At 52.1% G+C, this 20935-nt stretch overlaps 1 protein-coding gene across 1 annotated transcript; it reads left to right on the forward strand.

Annotated features, from left to right (window-relative positions):
• Positions 1-6: 6 nt before the first annotated feature.
• Positions 7-20584, forward strand: LOC137460990 (collagen alpha-1(XI) chain-like; the record flags this gene model as incomplete). Its single annotated transcript, XM_068170965.1, has 12 exons — positions 7-52; positions 1265-1309; positions 2616-2669; positions 3333-3377; positions 5026-5079; positions 8052-8096; positions 8880-8933; positions 12807-12851; positions 14733-14786; positions 16610-16717; positions 17511-17564; positions 20531-20584. Coding segments are annotated over exons 2-12 (600 nt in total), but the record flags the coding sequence as incomplete, so codon positions are not given.
• Between the last annotated feature and the right edge of the window lie 351 nt (positions 20585-20935).

Raw genomic sequence — 20935 nt, forward strand, 5'->3', positions numbered from 1 at the left:
ACCCCGAGGATTGCTGGGACCAAAAGGACCCCCAGGACCTCCAGGGCCACCGGTGAGTTTCTGGGGCTGCTGTCTTCCTCAGCTGTCATCCTCCTTAGTCAGGCAAGCAGACAATGGAGCTGCAGAACCTTACACATCTGTGCAGTGGTGTTCAAAACCCTCACAACTTCTGGCTCCAGCTCTGTCTTCTCCCCCATTTTCAGTGGTGTCACGTCTGATTATGGCAGCTCAAGATTGGGTCTGAGTAAATATTAATGCCTGGCTCAGGCTGAAAGGGAAGAATGAGAGTTATTAACACAGTGGCTTTGCTATTAACTTTTGCCTGAGGGGCTGGTGAGACTTTCAAGCAGTTTGTTCATATTTGGGGTGAAAGCCAAGGGAGGAACAAGCTGTTTTTCATTCAGGAGGCAGTCACCTTACCTGTCCTGTGCTGCTGGAAGTGCTGATGCAGGAGCTCGCTCCCTAAATCACTGCAGCTCGCTCAAGGCCCATAGGGTGGAAACCAAAACCTGGGCTGCTGCTAGAGCTGGAGGGGGGTCAGCATTTAATGGTGAGAGTTGTGAAGTCCTTAACCCTTCCTGGGAGGCAAAGACCTTGAGTCCTGTGTCCAGTTCTGGGCTTCTCAATTTGAGAAGGACGTTGAGACTCTTGAATGTGTCCAGAGAAGGGCAAGAAAGCTGGGGAGGGGTCTGGAGCACAGCCCTGGGAGGAGAGGCTGAGGGAGCTGGGGTTGCTTAGCCTGGAGAAGAGGAGACTCAGGGGAGACCTTCTTGCTCTCTGCAACTCCCTGCAGGGAGGTTGTAGCCAGGTGGGGGTTGGGCTCTTCTCCCAGGCAGGCAAGCAGCACCAGAACAAGAGGCCACAGTCTCAAGCTGTGCCAGGGAGGTTTAGGCTGGATGTTGGGAAGAAAGTTCTTCCCAGAGAGAGTTGTTAGCCATTGGGATGTGCTGCTCAGGGAGGTGTTCAAGAGGGGATTGGATGTGGCACTTGGTGCCATGGTTTAGTCATGAGGTCTGTGGTGACAGGTTGGACTTGATGCTCTTTGAGGTCTCTTCCAACCTTGGTGATTCTGTGTGACTGCCTGGATCCCTGGAACCCCTTTAGAAAGCTCTTCCCCTTCCACATGGCCCCAAAGGGTCTCCTGATGCTTCGTTATTTCTGTGGCAGTCTCTCTGCTTTTGGGTTTGGGTTTTTTTCTCTTGGGGTGGTGAGGAAAAAAAACAAATGAGATTTTTTATACTATTTTCTCCCCATCTTTTCTTAGGGTGTGGCTGGTATGGATGGACAAACAGGTCCCAAGGGGAACCAGGTAAGGTTTCCACTGCAGGTTTTCCAGGCAGTGCCTGGCGCTACGCGAAGCGCAACGCAAACCAGACTCGGTTTCAATTAGATTTGCTAATTGCTTTTTAGCCTGGCCTAGCTTCCTACCAGGCAGAGCCTCTGGAACCACCTCAGAGAGTATCTTCCTGCAGCAAATGGATGTTAATTTCTTGTAATTTCTGATGGCATTACACGTTATTTCCCCGGGAAAGATCAAACATTTCCAGCGCAACATGCGGCGCTCGAAGGACCTGGAGTCCTTCCCCTGAAAGGGGCAGGAAAGGAAAGTCTGCCTGTGCCTCACACTTGGGTACTAATGGGACTTGCAGCCCAGAAAGCCAATCAGATCCTGGGCTGCATCAGGAGAAGTGTGGCCAGCAGGGCAAGGGAGGTGATTCTCCCCTCTGCTCAGCTCTGGGGAGACCCCACCTGGAGTACTGCCTCCAGTTCTGGAGCCCTATGACAAGAGGGATGTGGAGGTGCTGGAAGGTGTCCAGAGAAGGGCCAGGAGATGAGCAGAGGGCTGGAGCACCTCTCCTGTGAGGACAGACTGAAGGAGTTGGGGCTGTTCAGTCTGGGGAAGAGAAGGCTCCCAGGTGACCTCATTGTGGCCTTCCAGTATCTGAAGGGGGCTACAAGAAGGCTGGGGAGGGACTGCTCAGGATCTCAGGTAGTGATAGGACTAGGGGGAATGGAATGAAGCTGGAGGTAGGGAGATTGAGGCTGGAGGTGAGGAGGAAGTTCTTCCCCATGAGAGTGGTGAAGCCCTGGAATGGGTTGTCCAGGGAGGTGGTTGAGGCCCCAGCCCTGGAAGTGTTTAAGGCCATGCTGGCTGAGGCTCTGGCCAGCCTGATCTGGTGTGGGGGTGTCCCTGCCCATGGCAGGGGGGTTGGAACTAGATGATCCTTGTGGTCCCTTCCAACCCTGAATGAAACTTAGTTACTATTGAGGTGTTGGGTGTTAGGTTGGACTTGATGATCTCTGAGGTCTTTTCCAACCTCATTGATTCTATGATTCTATGAAATGGGCTCTCTGCAGAAGAGCCCAACCAGGTAGTACTAAAGCTCTGCTCTGGGCTGCACATCCATGCAGAGAAGTGAGTGAACCCTGAAAGAACTTCACCCCACAGACAGAAGCTATTTGCCTTTCCCACCAGCTCTTGGGTTGGAGGTGGGGTGGAGGTGCTGGTGGAGGGGTGTGAAAGGTTGTTCAAGGCCAGGAGCCACGGTGCCCAAGGCAGCACCAGCTCCACTCTCACCTTTCCTGCCTGCAGCTGTGTCCTTGTCTCCTCACAGGGTCCTCAAGGTGAGCCAGGTCCCCCAGGACAGCAGGGTAACCCAGGTGCTCAGGTAAGAGGAAAACTCTTTTGCTGTGGGGAGGAAAAGGGAATTGGTCATTTGGAACAAGCTTCACTCCTGCAGCACAGATGGGGCCAGCAAGATGGAGATTTGCTGGGAATTAGCCTGATGATACATCACTGGCCCAAAAGGCTGGCTGAAAATGCTCCCTCCAGTTCTCAGATGGCTTTTGCTGCCATGGTGCAAAGCCAAACCCAGGGCCAAGCAGTCTCCCCAGCTGAGCCACACCTTGTGCCTCACGTCTGGCTTCGAGCATCCCCCAGTCCAGTTGCTCTGAAGCCAGATGGGGGAATACAGATGCCCAAGCCTTGCTGTCAGCCTTCTCCATGACTCTCAGAGAGCCTTGCCTTGCTCCTCTGAGCATCTCTGTCTGCCTCCTGGGGATGAGCCTGGCTGTGCACAGCAGAGTGGTGCAGCTCTCTGGGGCAGGCATGCTGTGCACAGGTGAAATGTTGTCATCTCTTGCAAGACATTGTGAGACTGAATGGAGCTGGGGAACTCCCCAGCCATTGCAGGCACCACACTGCTTCCAGCTTTGGTGATTCTGTGAAGCTCAGCTGGGGCTCTGCCAGGCTGCTTTTGGAAGGAATCACTTGCTCCTTAAGGATCCTAAGCTTGGTGTTTTGTGTTTGCTTTCTTTCCCCCTTCTCACAGGGTCTTCCAGGTCCACAAGGCGCAATTGGTCCCCCAGGAGAGAAAGTAGGTTTACATGCTGCAGCTTTGACTTGAACCAACTGTTGCCATTAATATGCATTTGCTACTTCAGCTGCTCCTTTGCCCCATATGCAACATCTGTTTGCAGCCGTGCCTATGAAAGTCTAATGCCTCTCATACCAGACAGAAGGGAGACAAGACAGCGATGGTTTACCTCTAATTCATAATATTTGCATTCATTTCCCCTCTTCAGAGAAATGTTTTGAAGGCAGCCTATGGTAAAACATAAGGAGAGGGCTGAAGATTGCCTTAATCCCTGGGCTAAATGCCTGGAAGTCTGAGTGGGATGGTAATGGGAGAAGCCCATGGACGTGGCTCCTTCAACCCAGCTCCCCTCCCCTTGCCTCCTCCCTGCTCCCTACCCCCTCTTTGTGATTCTTCCATGCTGTTGAGGTGGGGCAGATGCTCACCTTGGTTCCCCTGGGACTGTCAGGATTTAACCCATGGGAAGAGCTTTCCCTGCAGAGCAGGAGTTCCCTGGGTGTTCGCTCAGCTGCCGTTGGGTGGGACCCAGCCTGTGCCCCAGGAGAATCCCCCTCTTGTGTTGGCAACATGGAGTGGATTCAGATGATCCTGGATTCAGATGATCCCTGGGAGTTTTTAAAGCCAGGCTGGATGGGGCTCTGGGCAACCTGATCTAGTGAGAGGGGTCCCTGCCCACTGCAGGGGGGTTGGAACTGGCTGATCCTTAAGGTCCCTTCCAACCCTAACAATTCTATGATTCCATGAGCCTCCTGTGGGAGAGCACAGGAGCAGTTCTGCCAGATGAAGGGCTCTCAGGTGGCAGTGCTGAGTCACACAGTGGTGACAGCAGTGGCACCCCTCACAGGGGGTTGCTTAATTAGAAAGGCCAATGTTGAATGGTGGCAAAGCACCGCACAGTCAGTGAGGGCAGCCCCAGTCCTCCCTCTGCAGTTCATTGCTTTGCCACTTGTCACCCCAGAATGGGCACTTCTTGGTCCCCTGAGCCTCAAAGTTTGATAGCCTCCAGCTTGTCCTTGTAGAATCACAGAGTGGTTTGGGTTGGAAGGAACCTTAAAGATCACTTAGTTCCAACCCCTTAGTTCCAACCTTCCATTACACCAGCTTGCTCAAGGCTTCACCCAACCTGGCTGTCAACACTTCCAGGAATGGGGCACCCACAGCTTCTCTGGGCAGCCTGTTCCAGTGTCTCACCAGCCTCACAATGATGAATTTCTCTCTTGTATCAAAACTAAACCTCCCCTCTTTTAGTTCCAAACTGTTGTCCCTCATCCTGTCCTAGCAGTCCCTACTAAAGTCCTTCCCCACCTTTCCTTTGGGCCTCATTTTAGGCACTGGAAGGCTCACACACATGTGCAGCATCCTGTCCTTTCAGCAGCTTGGTGCCTCACGCCCCAGGCTCGCCCCCTGAGCTCTGGTTTCAGCATCATGTCTGGATGGGTGAGGTGCCAACACAATGCTGCAGCCTCCAGGATGCTGGAACGACTCTGCCTGCAGAAATAAAGCAGATGCCCTACAAGTCAGGGCAGCTTTCCCGACAGACTCACCTCCCCACAGCCTTTCAGAGCTAGGAGAAGCAGGAAATGTGTCTGAAGAGCCTCCCCCTCTGATGCAGACCACTGCAGCTGTTGATTTTCTCTTTGTTTCTTAGGGCCCGCTGGGCAAACCTGGCCTCCCTGGCATGCCTGGTGCAGATGGTCCTCCGGTAAGTCTTCCTCTCCTGGCTCTCTGCTTTGCACCAGGGCACTGTGGGGCCTGACTCTGAGGTGCACTGTGGGCTTGTGAAGCATGTCAGCCTGCAGGGCTGGCTTGAAAGGGTTGAGTTTAAGAAGCCCTGCCCCAGCTCCAGGCTCCCAGCACAGCACCAGGCACTTGTCATCATCCCTCGGGGCCTCTCTTTCTTCTCCTCCTGCTTCTCTTCCCTGTTTGAGGCAGGTTGGCAGCTCGTGGAGGTAGGGACTGCCTGTGGCTGTGTGGCTCTGCATACCACAGCAGCAGCAGGGGGCTGTCCTCCTGTCACTTGGGGCTGCTGGGCACTGCTGCAGAGCAGCGATAAGGACAGGTTGAATTTGCTCGTCGCCGTTGTATTCTTGCAGCTTCCCCCCTAATCCTGCTTTAAACATCATTTGCTTCTTGCTCCAGAAATTGGGCTTCAAAAGCTCTGCCTGTTAAAACCTGATCTCATTTCCACACACATCAGAGGTGCCTGGTTTGAAGAGTGACAAATGCGAGCTGGTAGCGTTGCACCGAGGCTAATGCAAGAGGAAAGCAAACATTCCATCTCCCACCCCGGGATTCTCATTCCGAGGGAGGGCACTGGGAACATTCATACCACTGTGAGCTGAGTCAACAGAGCAGCTAAAGCAAAGCCCACAGCACCTCTCAGGCTGCAGCTTTCCAGGTGAAACTCCTGCAGCAGCCTTCAGGGAAGCTCAGCTGGAGAAGACCCAGGGATCTATTTCTCTGCACAAGGCTGAGGGGCTGGTGTGAGACCTGCAAGCTGAGCACATCAGGGGCTACATGGGCACAGGTCCTTTGCCACCAGCAGCCAGGTAGCTTGCAGGCAGGCAGTTGGGAGGTTTGTATGCATGTGTCTTGCTCTTTCCAAGGGCAAAACCCCATCCAGGTTCTGCCTGTAAGAAATTGGTCTTGAGGAATACCTGAGCTTCTCGCCCTGAAACCCAACCCAGCTGCTCACCAGGTGTTGAGCTGCGTGGCAGGGATAGAAATGGGCAGCCTGCTAAGGGTGGTGGTTTAGTGCAGAGCACACAAAGGCTTGTGAAAATCTCACTGCACTTCCATTTCACTAATGGAAGGGAAGGGAAGGGAATAGAATAGAATGGAATGGAACTGAATGGACGGAAGAGAAGAGAAGAGAAGAGAAGAGAAGAGAAGAGAAGAGAAGAGAAGAGAGAAGAGAAGAGAAGAGAAGAGAAGAGAAGAGAAAGAGAAGAGAAGAGAAGAGAAGAGAAGAGAAGAGAAGAGAAAGAAGAGAAGAGAAGAGGAAGAGAAGAGAAGAGAAGAGAAGAGAAGAGAAGAGAAGAGAAGAGAAGAGAAGAGAAGAGAAGAGAAGAGAGAGAAGAGAGAGAAGAGAAATTAACCAGGTTGGAAAAGACCTTTGAGATCATCCAGTCCAACCTATCATCCAACACCATCTAATCAACTAAACCATGGCACCATAGTCCTCTTCCTAAACACCTCCAGTGATGGGGACTGCACCACCTCCCTGGGCAGCACATCCCAATGGCCAATCTCTCTGTGAAGATCTTCTTCCTAACCTCCAGCCTAAACCTCCCCTGGTGCAGCTTGAGACTGTGTCCTCTTGTTCTGGTGCTGGGTGCCTGGGAGAAGAGGCCAACCCCCACCTGGCTACAATCTCCCTTCAGGTAGCTGCACACAGCAATAAGGTCTCCCCTGAGCCTCCTCCCCTCCAGGCTAAGCAACCCCTGGGGTGCAGAGGGAGATCAGGAGCTGAAGGCCACCAGGATTCTATGACTTCCCTGTGTGCAGTGCTGCTCTCGGTGCCATTGGAACTCGGGGGACAAATCCAGGCAGCATTTTCTCCTCCTTTTGGGGGATGGGGAAAACCACAGCTGTCCTTTGGCTTTCTTTATTAAAGCAGCCTGTTTGCTGAAATCCACCTCCTCTGCCATCCCCACTCTGCAGCCTGATGATGGAAAGCACTCCTAGGGTTTGCCTTGTTCTGCTGGTAGGCAATCAGCTGCGTGCTTAGAGGAGAGTTCATAAGTGGAGAAACCGTGGGGGGGCAGAAGGTCTTAGTGGCTGGAGAGCAGCCTGGCTGTGCTTTCATCAGCTTTAGAAAACTCAAACAGTCCCTGGGTGAGCAGTGAGTGCCCTTGCAAGGGCTTCTCTTCTTTTGCACAGACGTTGCCAAGCCAAGGGGTCACCTTCAGACCTGCCTCCCTTTTGAGTCTGGCAGGAGGGAAATGATCACGCGAACAAAGCACTTTAATGGACTTCCCCCACCTCACCCCGATCCTCCAAGCTAGAGCTGAGGCCATTCACACTTGTTTTAAACTGCCTGCAAACCCCAGCAAAAATAAAGGCTCCTACAGGCTATGAATGAGGAGAGTGTGCTGGAAACTCCTGGATGTTGAGTTGCTCGGCGGCAAATCCCAAGAGGAATGCTGGCCAGCGGCCAGCCAGCTGGCTTCTAACCGGGCTGCAGGTTAGCTGAGTGTTTGTCATGAGATCTCCTAACAGACTCGAGGAATTAGGGAATTAATGAGAGGCTCTGACCAGTCTGGGCATCTTGTGACCTTCACAAGTTTGCTGACACATGGAGCTCATTTTACCTCTTCCCCTATCTGCCAGATTTCTATGCTGCTTGCAGCTGACCTCGCCGAGGTGTTCTAAGACATGAAGGAGAGTGCAAAATGGTTTGTGCTTCCCTGCTGAAAGGTGCTGAAGGCTGACAGTGCCAAAGAGCCAGGCTGAATACCACCAAGGCCCCAAATGCAGCTCTGCTCCTTTTGGGGAAAGCTTACTCTTGCATATAGGCTTCATGGGGAGCTACTTGTGTCAGTAAGAGCTTCCTGGGGAGCAGCTCTTCTCTCACAGATAAATCTTAGCTGCCTGAGCAGGCTCATTGGCTTCTGAGGCATTGGATGTGCACTGAAGCCCTTCCCCTGATTGCTTTGTTTCTTTTCTCAACAGGGGCATCCTGGCAAGGAAGGTCCTCCTGGAGAGAAGGGGAGTCAGGTAAGTGTCAGCAAGCCCTTCATGGATCCATCCTGGAGTCTCCCTCTCTGGAGGGATTCCAACCCCACCTGGCCATTGTGATCCTGGGCCAAGCTACTGTGGGTGCCCCTGATTTAGCAGGAGGGGTTGGACTGGATGAGCCCCAGAGGTCCTTTTCAATGCCCACCATACTCACAGGGCAGTGAGGGTGGGAAGGAGAGGTTTGCAGGGCACTCATCAGACAGTGTCCAGCACAGCTCCTGGTGCCCGTGGGGATTTGCAGCTCTTGCTGCCAGAAAGGAGCTTTTTGAGCATCTCCTCTTCCACACAGATAGGGCTAGAGGACATCAGCCTGAAGTGCCCCTAGCAATAACTTCTCTCTCTGATAATCTTCATCACGAGCTCTGCTGCATTAGGGCAAACCCAGGATGGTTTGGAAGGGAGGAGCCAGCAGAACACAGCCTTCCTCTCTCAGACAACTTGCTCCTTGATCCCAAACCCAGCTCACCAATCCTCTGTGTAAATCCCCTCTCTAACAGGCTGTTGCTGTCTTGTCTCTTCTCTTCCTCCTTTCCTATCACATGGACCTTGGCTGTTGGCTCAGCTCGGTGCCCCTGCTCCAGGTGATGTCCTTGGAGCTCTCTCGTGTTGCTGTGAGCTGTTCTCAGGTGGCTGCTGCCATTTCCACCTGGGCTGAGGCAGAAGCTGGTTGGGATGTTTGGGTTCCACACATTCTCCTTATTGCTGCCACTTCTGGCTGTGATTTTTGATGGCTTTTTCTTGTTTGCATTTCTTTCACCCCAGGGTCCACCAGGTCCTCAGGGCCCCATTGGTTATCCAGGACCACGTGGAGTCAAGGTAAGGATACAGAAATGGTAACCATGGTGTTGCTTCTTCAGCTCTGTGTTCTTGGTCTTGTGGTGATGAGCACTGCCTGTGGGCAGAGATGCCCTACCAGGGCACTTAGGACCATCTCAGTGACCAACCAGGTGTACTGCTTGAGCGAGCCCTGGTCCAGCATCTTCTCAGAGGCCATGGCATTAGGATTCAGAAGTTCTTTACTATGAGGGTGGTGGAACACTGAAACAAATTGTCCAGAGGGATGCTGATGGAGACCCCATCCCTGGAGACATTCAAGGTCAGGCTTGATGGGGCTCTGAGCAACCTGATGTAGTTGGGGATGTGCTCACCACTGCAGGGGGAGGTTGGACTAGGTGTCCTTTAAAGGTCTCTTCCAACCCAATGCATCCTGTGATTCTCTGAGGCTTACAAGTCCTCTGCTGTCCAATAACAGATGCATTGAGCTGCCAGTAAGAATGAGGCAAGACCAAAATTAAGCAGAGAGCCTCCTGTGATCTACTCCTTTAAGCTCTCAAGGGCAGGAAGCTAAACAGGAGGAGGCAGCTGGGGTGGGGACTGAGGAATCCTTTCCATCCTGGATGACAATGGAGAGCTTTCAGGTGGCTTTTAGCTGTGTGGTCGTCATTGAGGGCACTTCATTTGCTGAAACTTGAACCTCAGCTGCCACCTGATGCTGCTGGGAGTGAAAGGGCTGTCGGCTGTTAACCCATGCTGAGAAAAAAGCTTTCTTCCTGTCCTGAGCTTCACAGGACCACAGAAGGGGCTGGGCTGGAAAGGGACCTCCAAAGCTCACCCAGCCCAGCCCCTGCTGGCATCGCTCAGCGCTTTGGAGAGAGCTTTCTCTTTTCATTCTCTGTGAGCATGGCTCAGGCCCATTCCAATCTTTTCCAGTTTACAACCAAAGTAAATCTCAGCCAGAATGTGGAGACTTTAACAAGGCTTGTTAATAAAACAAAACAGCCTATTACCCAAACAAAGCAAGCTTTTCATGCTCCTGATCCAAACCCTTGTTAGATGAAGCTTTCACAGCTCAGCAATGGACTGGATTCCAGCCCTTCCCTCCTGCATGCTGAGAAGATGGCAGTAGGGATTATTTGGGTGGGTTTTTTTCCCTCCCCTCATTCAGCTCTGGCTGTTGTGCCTATCAAGATGTGTTAGTTCAGGTGCATCCTGCATCCCCAAAGCCCAGTGAGGCTGCCAGGGGTTCACAGATTCACACAGAGTCACAGATTGCATTGGGTTGGAAAGGACCCTCCAAGGTCATCTCATCCAACCCCCCCTGCACTCAGCAGGGACACCTCCAAGTAGATCAGGCTGCCCAGGCCCACATCAAACCTGACCTTGAATGTCAGCCACCTCCCTGGGCAACCTGTTCCATCCTCACTGTGCAGAACTTCCTCCTGATGTCCATCCTAAATCTCCCCTGCTCCAGTTTCAAACCATTGCCCCTTGAGGAGGTTCTTCCCCATGAGAGTGGTGAAGCCCTGGAATGGGTTGTCCAGGGAGGTGGTTGGGGCCCTGTCCCTGGAGGTGTTTGAGCCCAGGTTGGATGAGGCTCTGGCCAGGCTGATCTAGTGTGAGGTGTCCCTGCCCATGGCAGGGGGTTTGGAACTAGATGATCCTTGTGGTCCCTTCTAACCCTGACTGATTCTATGATACTACAAGCTCTTCTAAACAGCTCCTCTCCAGCCTTAGAATAGAATAGAATAGAATAGAATAGAATAGAATAGAATAGAATAGAATAGAATAGAATAGACCAGACCAGGTTGGATGAGACCTTCAAGATCATCGTGTCCAACCCATCAACCAGTCCAACCCACCTAATCAACTGAACCATGGCACCAAGCACCCCACCAAGTCTCCTCCTGAACACCTTCCTGCAGCCCCGCCTCAGACATTGAAATGCAGCTCTAAGGGCTCACTGGAGCCTTCTGTCCAGGCTGCACAGCCCCAATGCTTTCAGCCTATCTTCCTAGGAGAGGAGCTCAGGCTCCCTGATTTGTGGCCCTCCTCTGGAGCCACTCCAGCTGTTCCACATCTCTCTTGTGCCAGGGTTTTGTTTCAGCAGACACAAACTCAGCTGTGAGCCTGACTCTAGGTGAAGCTAAACCCTCTTAAACCCCCCCCCCCCCCCATATCTATTTTTTCCTTCCTTTTTAACAGCAGATACCCTTCTGCTGCTCTGCCTTCCAAATGGAAGCTGGCTGTGTTTAGCCAGAGCCAGCTTGCATCTTGCTTCTTGCAAGGCTGCAGATTGAGATGTAAGAGGTCCATTAGGGAATGGTTTGTTGTTGTGTTTACCACTAAAGTGGAACTGTTCCACATTAGAGTGAGCTAGGGAAAGTGTGTCATGCACCAAAGCCTTGGGACGTGCAGACAAGGTTTTGCTTCCTCTGAGCAGCATTCTGTTATCTGCACAAACCTCCAGTTCAGGGAGTGGAGGGGGGGAAAATAAAAGGCATCTTCCTGGCTTTGCAGCTCTAAATGACTTGTAAATATTGCCTCACTTACCAGAACCCTGTCCTGCTGCCCAGTTGTTGATGTGCTTTTAATTGCATTATCTCCTGATGTGCTAAAGGGGAGAGAAATGTGGAATACCCCAAGCAAAATGTTCCTGCTGAAAGGAAACAAGCTCCTGGTTTTCCCTGCAGAGGACAGCTGGTGTGGGCACCCAAGTGTGCTGCTTTGTAGATGAGATGTGTGGTGGTCCAAAGGATTGGGCTGGGGGCATAGCAAGGGACAGATCCTGACCACGCTCAGGGCTTCCAAGCTGAGCACTGTGGAGGTTCAAGGCCAGGTTGGATGAAGCTTTGAGCAGCTGAGTCGAGCTGAGAGGTGTCCCTGCCCTTGGTGGGGAGGTTGGAGGAGATGATCTCTGAGGTCCTTCCAACCTAAGGCATTTTGTGATAGAAATGGAATGGAATGGAATGGAATGGAATGGAATGGAATGGAATGGAATGGAATGGAATAGACTTAACCAGGTTGGAAGAGACCTTTGAGATCATCAAGTCCAACCTATCACCCAGCACCACCTAATCAACTAAACCATGGCACCAAGCACCCCACCCAGTCTCTTCCTAAACACCTCCAGGGATGATGACTCCACCACCTCCCTGGGCAGCACATTCCAATGGCCAATCTCTCTTTCTGGGAAGAACTTCTTCCTCACCTCCAGCCTAAACCTCCCCTGGTGCAGCTTGAGACTGTGTCCTCTTGTTCTGGTGGTGGTTGCCTGGGAGCAGAGAAGCTTTGCAGGGCTCCTGCACCATCTCTCCAATGCCCACAGCAGCTGTGTTACTGGGTTGGGGCTTTTTTTTAGCCCACCTTTTGGTGCCTAAATGTACTGCAAAAAAGAAAATGCATGTCCAGAGCTGAGCCCCATGGCCAGAAAGAGCCAAGTGGTGTGCTGGATGTGGTGCTGCTGCCCACAGCAGAGCAGCATGGAAAGCCCTGGCTGCATGCTCAGAGGTTCTCAGTTGGATTGACTTCCCCAGTGTTCATGCCCAGCTCGAGCACTGGGCTGCCTGTGAACACTCAGCTGAGCTCAGGGCATGGAAATGGGTCCATGGAAAATGCACTTTCCATAGTTTTATCCCTGGAAAGGTAGCTCCTGGGTGGGGAATGGGCCTAAACCACCAGTCTCACCCCCCACATCGAGTCAGCAGAGGTTTGTGGCTGTGAGATACTCAGTGGTGACCCAAAAGCCATAGATACCAGTGGCTGATGTTTGATTAGCATTGTGTCTGGGAGCATCACAGCGTGCAGGTGCCATAGTCAACAGGGGAGGAAGCAAAACCCACCCCAACGAATGATTCTTCACTCTTAAGCTTTGCCTGTACCCTTGTGACATCTTGGTTTGCCTCCTGCCAGGGAGCAGATGGTGTTCGTGGGCTGAAGGGCACCAAAGGTGAAAAGGTGAGTTGGTGTTCTTTGTTTGGCTTGGTTTTCTCCAGCCCCTAAGCATTTTTGGAGCCCCATCCACAGGATGCTCCCCATGACATTTTCTGCTCCACAGGGATTTCTCTTAGATGAGTTGGGGGTGAAGCACCCAGAGGACCTTGGAGCCTCTTTATTTTTGGAGTGGGTGTAGGCTGGGTACCTGCCATGATGTTCTGCCACATCTTGGCTCAGACCTTGGAGGTTTGAGCTGTTTGTTGGTCCAGCTGTTGGTGATAGACTAAGGTCCAGTGCTGGGATCATTTCCTCCTGACAAAATTTGCAGCTTTATTCCTTTTATTCCTGGATCCATCAACAGATCCATGTCCCTTTATTCCTGATCCCACCAGCAGATCCATGTCCTTTTATTCCTGGTCCCACCAGCAGATCCATGTCCCTTTATTCTTGGATCTATCAACAGATCCATGTCCCTTTACTCCTGATCCCATCAACAGATCCATGTGCCTTTATCCCTGGTCCCATCAGCAGATCCATGTCCCTTTATTCCTGATCCCATCAGCAGATCCATGTCCCTTTATTCCTGGATCCATCAGCAGATCCATGTCCCTTTATTCCTGGTCCCACCAGCAGATCCATGTCCCTTTATTCCTGGTCCCACCAGCAGATCCATATCCCTTTACTCCTCATCCCATCAACAGATCCATGTCCCTTTATTCCTGATCCCACCAACAGATCCATGTTCCTTTACTCCTGGTCCCACCAGCAGATCCATGTTCCTTTATTCCTGATCCCACTAGCAGATCCATGTCTCTTTGTTCCTGGATCCATCAACAGATCCATGTTCCTTTATTCCTGATCCCACCAGCAGATCCATGTCCCTTTACTCCTGATCCCACCAGCAGATCCATGTCCCTTTATTCCTGGATCCACTAGCAGATCCATGTCCCTTTATTCCTGATCCCACCAGCAGATCCATGTCCCTTCACTCCTGATCCCACCAGCAGATCCATGTCCCTTTATTCCTGGATCCACTAGCAGATCCATGTCCCTTTACTCCTGGTCCCACCAGCAGATCCATGTCCCTTTATTCCTGGATCCACTAGCAGATCCATGTCCCTTTATTCCTGATCCCATCAGCAGATCCATGTTCCTTTATTCCTGATCCCACCAGCAGATCCATGTCCCTTTGTTCCTGGATCCACCAGCAGATCCATGTTCCTTTATTCCTGATCCCACCAGCAGATCCATGTCCCTTTATTCCTGGATCCATCAGCAGATCCATGTCCCTTTATTCCTGATCCCATCAGCAGATCCATGTCCCTTTATTCCTGGTCCCACCAGCAGATCCATGTCCCTTTACTCCTGGTCCCAGCAACTCAGCAGCAATCCCAGGGAATCCTGGCAGGGACTTTCCCAACTTGAGAAGTCTGTCTGGGACTTCTTTGCCTGTGAGGGATTTGCTGCAGGAAGCAATCCATTATTGATCTGAGCTCTGCAATTAAGCCTCCTTGCTTGAGAGAAATATTGCTGCTGGCCTAGAGGTTGCCTTGGAGCATGGTGGAGAATATCCTCCATGAAGATGCTTCAGAAACACTTGGCTGCCAGCACTGGCAGGATGGACTTTCCTTGGGCTTGGCTTGTGATCCTGACCTGCAGCCAGGTTGGGATGCAGGGAATAGTTGCTGTGGTCCCTTGGGCAGCTTGGCAGGCACAGCCTGGCTGGGTCTCAGGGGCCATTTGTGCACACCAAAGGCAGAGAAGCCAACGTGAGAGGCAGTGGGAAGCCAGTGGGACAGTCTTGCTCTCCCCATCTGGCCATCTGCTGGGGCTAGAGGAGCCTTGTTTCTTTATTTCTATCTCTACACCTTGTCTGGCTTTTGTCCCCTCTCCTTTATTTAGGGTGAAGATGGCTTCCCTGGCTTCAAAGGCGACATGGGCATCAAAGGAGACCGGGTAAGACTCTGTGGCCAGTGTGCCCTTGTAGTGCTTTGCCTTTGAAGCCCATCATGCAAACCCAGCTTGGGGAGAGCAGCAAGGTGGGCTCCCATCCCAGCTCCTCTGCTGTGTCTGATCTAGAGGCAGGAGTGCAGGAATTTCATGCTGACCTTGAGCACAGCAGTTGTAAGTCCCTGAATTTGCTAATCCCCCCTTGAAGGGAAGTAAAAAGCTGTGTGATTATAATGGAGGAACAGTGTCTGCCAGGGGGACAGGAGGTTATCCTTGTCCCTTCTCCATGGCCTGGAGCTTGGTGTCCCTTTAAGCTCTGAAGCCCTCACAGGGATCAGGAGAGCTTTGTCAGCATTCACCCCTGTGTTTAAAGGAATGGTGAGTGCCTCATGAGCAGGCTTGTAAAAGCAGACATCAAATCCCCCATTTCTGCTGCTGTTTAACTTGAGCAGTGAAAATCACTTCCCCAGCCCCCACTTTCTCACCCAGGAGGAAGGCCCAAAGGGGACATCTCAGGGAGGTGACTCCTTGTCCTCACCAAATGCAGGCAGGCAGACCCAGGCACCTTCAAAGAAAGCTCAGGACTCCAGTTGCCACCAGCAAGCTCTCTGTGCTCTATAGAGTAGAGTAGAATAGAATAGAATAGGATAGAAAGAATAGAAAAGATAGGATAGGATAGGATAGGATAGGATAGGATAGGATAGGATAGGATAGGATAGGATAGGATAGGATAGGATAGGATAGGGTAGGGTAGGGTAGGGTAGGGTAGGGTAGGATAGGGTAGGGTAGGGTAGGGTAGAATGAAGTGGAATAGAGTAGAATAGAGTGGAATAGAATAGAATGGAATGGAGTGGAATGGAGTGGAATAGAGTAGAATAGAGTGGATTAGAATGGAATGGAGTGGAATAGAATAGGATAGAAAGAATAGAATAGAAAAGGAAGGATAGGATGGAATGGAATGGAATAGAATAGAGTATAATGGAGTAGAACAGAATGGAATGGAGTAGAATAGAATAGGATAGAAAGGATAGGATAGAAAAGAAAGAATAGGATAGGATGGAATGGAATGGAATGGAATGGACCAGTTTTTTATGATGAGCAACCAAAGGGACAAGAGGTTCTCAAGAGCCTCACAGCAAAACCTGCATCCCCCCAGCTGCTGGGCAGCCCGAAGAAGGCTGCCTGTGTTTGCAGCGTGGAAACAGCAGCTCCTGTCACCCTGTGGGACCAAACGACAACTGCTGGTTTGTGTGCCAAGCCAGCCCGTGGCACAACAATCCACCTTAATAGCTTGGTCCTCCCCACTCTCAGGTTTCCTAACGATTTGCAGCACAAGAGCTCCAGCCCAGGCTTTTCTTCTCCAGTTGCTTTGGTTCCGCCCTCCATTAAACACTCCCCGGGCTTTGCTTGCACATCCAACTGCTCTTTGGGAGCCCGGGGGGGACGTGGGGGGAAAGGGTGAGTGGCTATCAGAGCTAATGAAGGTTGTTTTGGTGGAGAGGAGATAATTGGGCTGCAGGAAGGGATGGCTGCCGTTGGAGATAATGGCCAGGCTGGCCGAACGGAAACTTGGTGCTCTAATAATGCTCTGCAATTGGCCGAACGGAAACTTGGTGCTCTAATAATGCTCTGCAATTGGCCGAACGGAAACTTGGTGCTCTAATAATGCTCTGCAATTTACAGGCTCGTTCTGAGCCTCTTGGTGAAGCCTTTCTCCAAGGGTTGTATCAGCAGCTCCAGGGAGTGTCTGATTGCAGGCTGTGAGGACATTGCAAACACGGGGGGCTGGGACCTGCCTGGCTCATCAACCCTTCTCTTGTGATTAACAGGGGGAGATTGGACCTCCTGGTCCTCGTGGTGAGGATGGTCCTGAAGGCCCCAAAGGTCGCTCTGGCCCTAATGGAGATCCTGGTCCTCTTGGTCCTGCTGGAGAGAAGGTGAGTCCTGAGAATGGAATCACCCAGGGATGTGTCACAGCACAAACCCCCCTTGGGTGTCTCAGGGTGGCCAGGCCAGTGCCCAGTGGAACTGGTCAGTTTTAGGGCACAAGGATGAAGAGGAGCTGTGGGAGCTCTGTGGGCTGCCCAGGGAGGTGGTGGAGTCCCCATCCCTGGAGGTGTTCAAAAAAGGCTTGGATGGAGCACTTGGAGCCATGGTTTAGTTGTCAGGAGGGGTTGGGTATCAGGTAATAGGTTGGACTTGATGATCTCTGAGGTCTTTTCCAACCTTATTGATTCCATGACTCTAAGGCTGCCCTGTGGTGTTCAACACAAAGACCAGAGGAGCCCCAAGGGAGGTGGTTTTACTGCAGTGGTGTGACTGGAGTGTGGGGAGGCATTGGCCTCTTTGGGGTTATCTGCTTGGATGCAATATCCTGGGGAGTGGAAAAAGTGTATCAGAGGACAAAAATGGGGAAATGGAAAGCATCCTGAGCTCCAGATGAGCTTCTAGGTGCTACCAGTTGAAAAAAAACACCCCAAAAAGGTAGCAAAAATTAGACATTCCCTACTGGATCCCCAGCACATTTCCAGTGCTCACCCTGCATCAACCCCCCAGGGCACCCCCAGGGAGGGCAGAGGGTGGTCTCAGTGCCCCAGCAGCTTGATTTCCCCCCAGGTCACATCTGCTTTGCTCTTGACTTCTCTGCCCTTGGCACCTCCAAGCCTGAAGCTGCTGGCAAGGTCTCTCCTACCCACCCTAACGCAGCTTTTTTGTGTGTTTGTGTTGCAGGGCAAACTCGGTGTGCCAGGACTGCCAGGCTACCCAGGCAGGCAGGGCCCAAAGGTAACTCAGGTGGCTTCAGCCCTGCAGAGGTGTGGGGTGTGCTGGGGAGCCCCACGGACACCAAGCAAGCTCTAATGCTGGGGGCATGCAACAAACTCAATCCCCTGCTGACAGGATGAGGTGGAACCAGCAGCTCCCATTACATGGCCCTTCCTTTCCCCCCTTCCCCATGCAGGATGGGTTTATTGATGGGTAACAAACAGCTCCCCAGCCCTTAGGTGGTGGGAAATCAGTGGCTGGTTCTGCATCACTTCAGTCTCTGCAAAGCAGGTGCAGGGGGACAGAACCAGCAGTTCCCATTGCATGGTCCTTCCTTCCACCCCTTCCCCATGCAGGATGGGTTTATTGATGGGTGAAAAACAGTTCCCCAGCCCTTAGGTGGTGGGAAATCAGTGGCTGGTTCTGCATCACTTCAGTCTCCTGCAAAGTAGGTGCAGGGGGACAGAACCAGCAGTTACCATTGCATGGTCTTTCCTTTTCACCCATGCAGGACGGGTTTATTGATGGGTAACAAATAGCTCCCCAGCCCTTAGGTGGTGGGAAATCAGTGGCTGGTTCTGCATCACTTCAGTCTCTGCAAAGCAGGTGCAGGGGGACAGAACCAGCAGTTCCCATTGCATGGTCCTTCCTTCCACCCCTTCCCCATGCAGGATGGGTTTATTGATGGGTGAAAAACAGTTCCCCAGCCCTTAGGTGGTGGGAAATCAGTGGCTGGTTCTGCATCACTTCAGTCTCCTGCAAAGTAGGTGCAGGGGGACAGAACCAGCAGTTACCATTGCATGGTCTTTCCTTTTCACCCATGCAGGACGGGTTTATTGATGGGTAACAAATAGCTCCCCAGCCCTTAGGTGGTGGGAAATCAGTGGCTGGTTCTGCATCACTTCAGTCTCACGCAAAGCAGGTGCAGGGGGACAGAACCAGCAGTTCCCATTGCATGGTCTTTCCTTTCCACCTATGCAGGATGGGTTTGTTGATGGGTGAAAAACAGCTCCCCAGCCCTTAGGTGGTGGGAAATCAGTGGCTGGTTCTGCATCACTTCAGTCTCCTGCTAAGCAGGTGTAGTGGGACAGAACCAGCAGTTCCCATTGCATGGTCTTTCCTTTCCCCCCTCATGCAGGATGGGTTTGTTGATGGGTAACAAACAGCTCCCCAGCCCTTAGGTGGTGGGAAATCAGTGGCTGGTTGTGCATCACTTCAGTCTCATGCAAAGCAGATGCAGGGGGACAGAACCAGCAGTTCCCATTGCATTGTCCTTCCTTCCCCATGCAGGATGGGTTTATTGATGGGTGAAAAACAGTTCCCCAGCCCTTAGGTGGTGGGAAATCAGTGGCTGGTTCTGCATCACTTCAGTCTCATGCAAAGCAGATGCAGGGGGACAGAACCAGCAGTTCCCATTGCACGGTCCTTCCTTCCCCATGCAGGATGGGTTTATTGATGGGTGAAAAACAGTTCCCCAGCCCTTAGGTGGTGGGAAATCAGTGGCTGGTTCTGCATCACTTCAGTCTCCTGCAAAGTGCAGGGGACAGAGGATGGGCAGGGCTGCTTTGGTGATGGGGATAAAATAAACAGGCTCCATATGAGCTTTTTCCATGCCCCAGGATAGGTGAAGTCTCTCCTCCTTGTCTTTATGTTCTTGGAAGAGCTGAGCTGGGCTTAAGTAAAGAGAGGTTGGCCATTGGAATGTGCTGCCCAGGGAGGTGGTGGAGTCCCCATGTGATGGTTTAAGAGGGGACTGGATGAGGCACTTGGTGCCATTGTTTAGTTGATTAGATGGTGCTGGGTGAGAGGTTGGACTGGATGATCTCAAAGGTCTTTTCCAACCTGGTTAATTCTATTCTAATTAATTAAGGAGAATAATAAATCAGCCTCCCCTCCTACACCCCCAAAATTCAGCTAAAGCTGCCATTTGCAGCCGTCCTTTGTGCCTTCTCTAGACCCCCACCTTCCCCTGGGCCATTTTCAGGTCGTCTTTGCAAATCAAAGCTGTGAATTGCCCTCCATACACTGAGGCTGAAGCCCAGGTTGCCCATTCCCCTGAGGGAAAAAGGACAAACCCAACCCCCACCGGAGGTTGCTTAACACAGCCTCTAGGACAAGGAGCAATAGATGCAAGCTGCAGCACAGGAGGTTCCAGCTCAGCACAAGGGGGAACTTCTGTACTGTAAAGGGTCACAGAGCCCTGCAGCAGGCTGTCCAGAGAGGTTGTGGAGTCTCCTTCTCTGGAGACTCTCCAGCCCCATCTGGATGTGTTCCTCTGTGACCTGAGCTGGATTCTATGGTCCTGCTCTGGCAGGGGGGGGTTGGGCTGGATGATCTCTTTGGGTCCCTTCCTGCCATCCTGTGCTCCTGTGAACCCCTGGGGACATCATTATCTGCAAGAGATTGTTTGCTGCTTGTGCTGGCATTGGGCTGGGTTTTTCAGATGCATTTTCTGTCTGGGGTAGGGGTTGGTTTGTTGGTTGGGGGGTTGTTTTAAATTGCATTTCTTTGACTAATTCATGTCTTAAAAGCAGCAGCAGCAGGAGGAGCAGCAGCAGCAATTCTCCAGGCACTCCCATCAGAACAAGCCAGGAGTTAAATTTTCATGTGCAATGTAGTGACTTAGGAGCTGAGGAACAAGCAAACCCACAAGGCTGCTTGTTCCCCAGGCACCCATGGGCTTGGACATTGGCAGGGCCTCCTAATGAGGCATGGAGGAGGTCTTCTTGTTGTTGTTTGGGGCTGAATTCTCGTTTCTGGGCTGGTTTTGGTTTTAGGACAGGGTGCCAAGAAAACAAACCAAAAAGAAAAGCTCTGGGAGCTGTAGAGGTCGGGGGGGGGGGGGGGGGGGGGGGGGGGGTGGGGGGGGGGGGGGGGGGGGCTCTTGCTGGGGTTATTCCAGGCCAGAAGGTGCCTTGGGTGGATGGACAGAGCTGTCTCTCTCTGCCTTTTGAAGCATTTTTCCCTCTCTTTGCTCTTTCCCCAAGGGCTCAATCGGCTTCCCAGGATTTCCAGGCGCCAACGGCGAGAAGGGCACTCGGGTAAGAGCCTCTTCTATCTCCATGCTCTGCTGCTTTGTTTCTTCCCTCTCCCAAGGAAGGTCCTTGGGCAGGATGTGGGGGATGCTCCAGCTGCTGGGCTGGTGCTCTGCTTGCTTTTGCTCCCAAGACAATTGATTGAACACAAGTCTCACGAGGGATGGCTGAGGGGCCAGGAGGTGTTGGGTGCCAGGTTGGACTTGATGACCTCTGAGGTCTCTTCCAACCTTATTGATTCCGTGATTGTGTGACTGGGGTTGTTAAGCCTTCACAAGAGGAGGCTGAGGGGAGACCTCCTTGCTCTATACAACTCTCTCCTCCCTCACATCCAATCTGAATCTCCCCATTTCTAGT

The sequence above is a fragment of the Melanerpes formicivorus genome, unplaced genomic scaffold, assembly GCF_026170545.1.
Source record: "Melanerpes formicivorus ecotype bairdi unplaced genomic scaffold, bMelFor1.0.p_v2 SCAF_968, whole genome shotgun sequence".
NCBI lineage: Eukaryota > Metazoa > Chordata > Aves > Piciformes > Picidae > Melanerpes > Melanerpes formicivorus.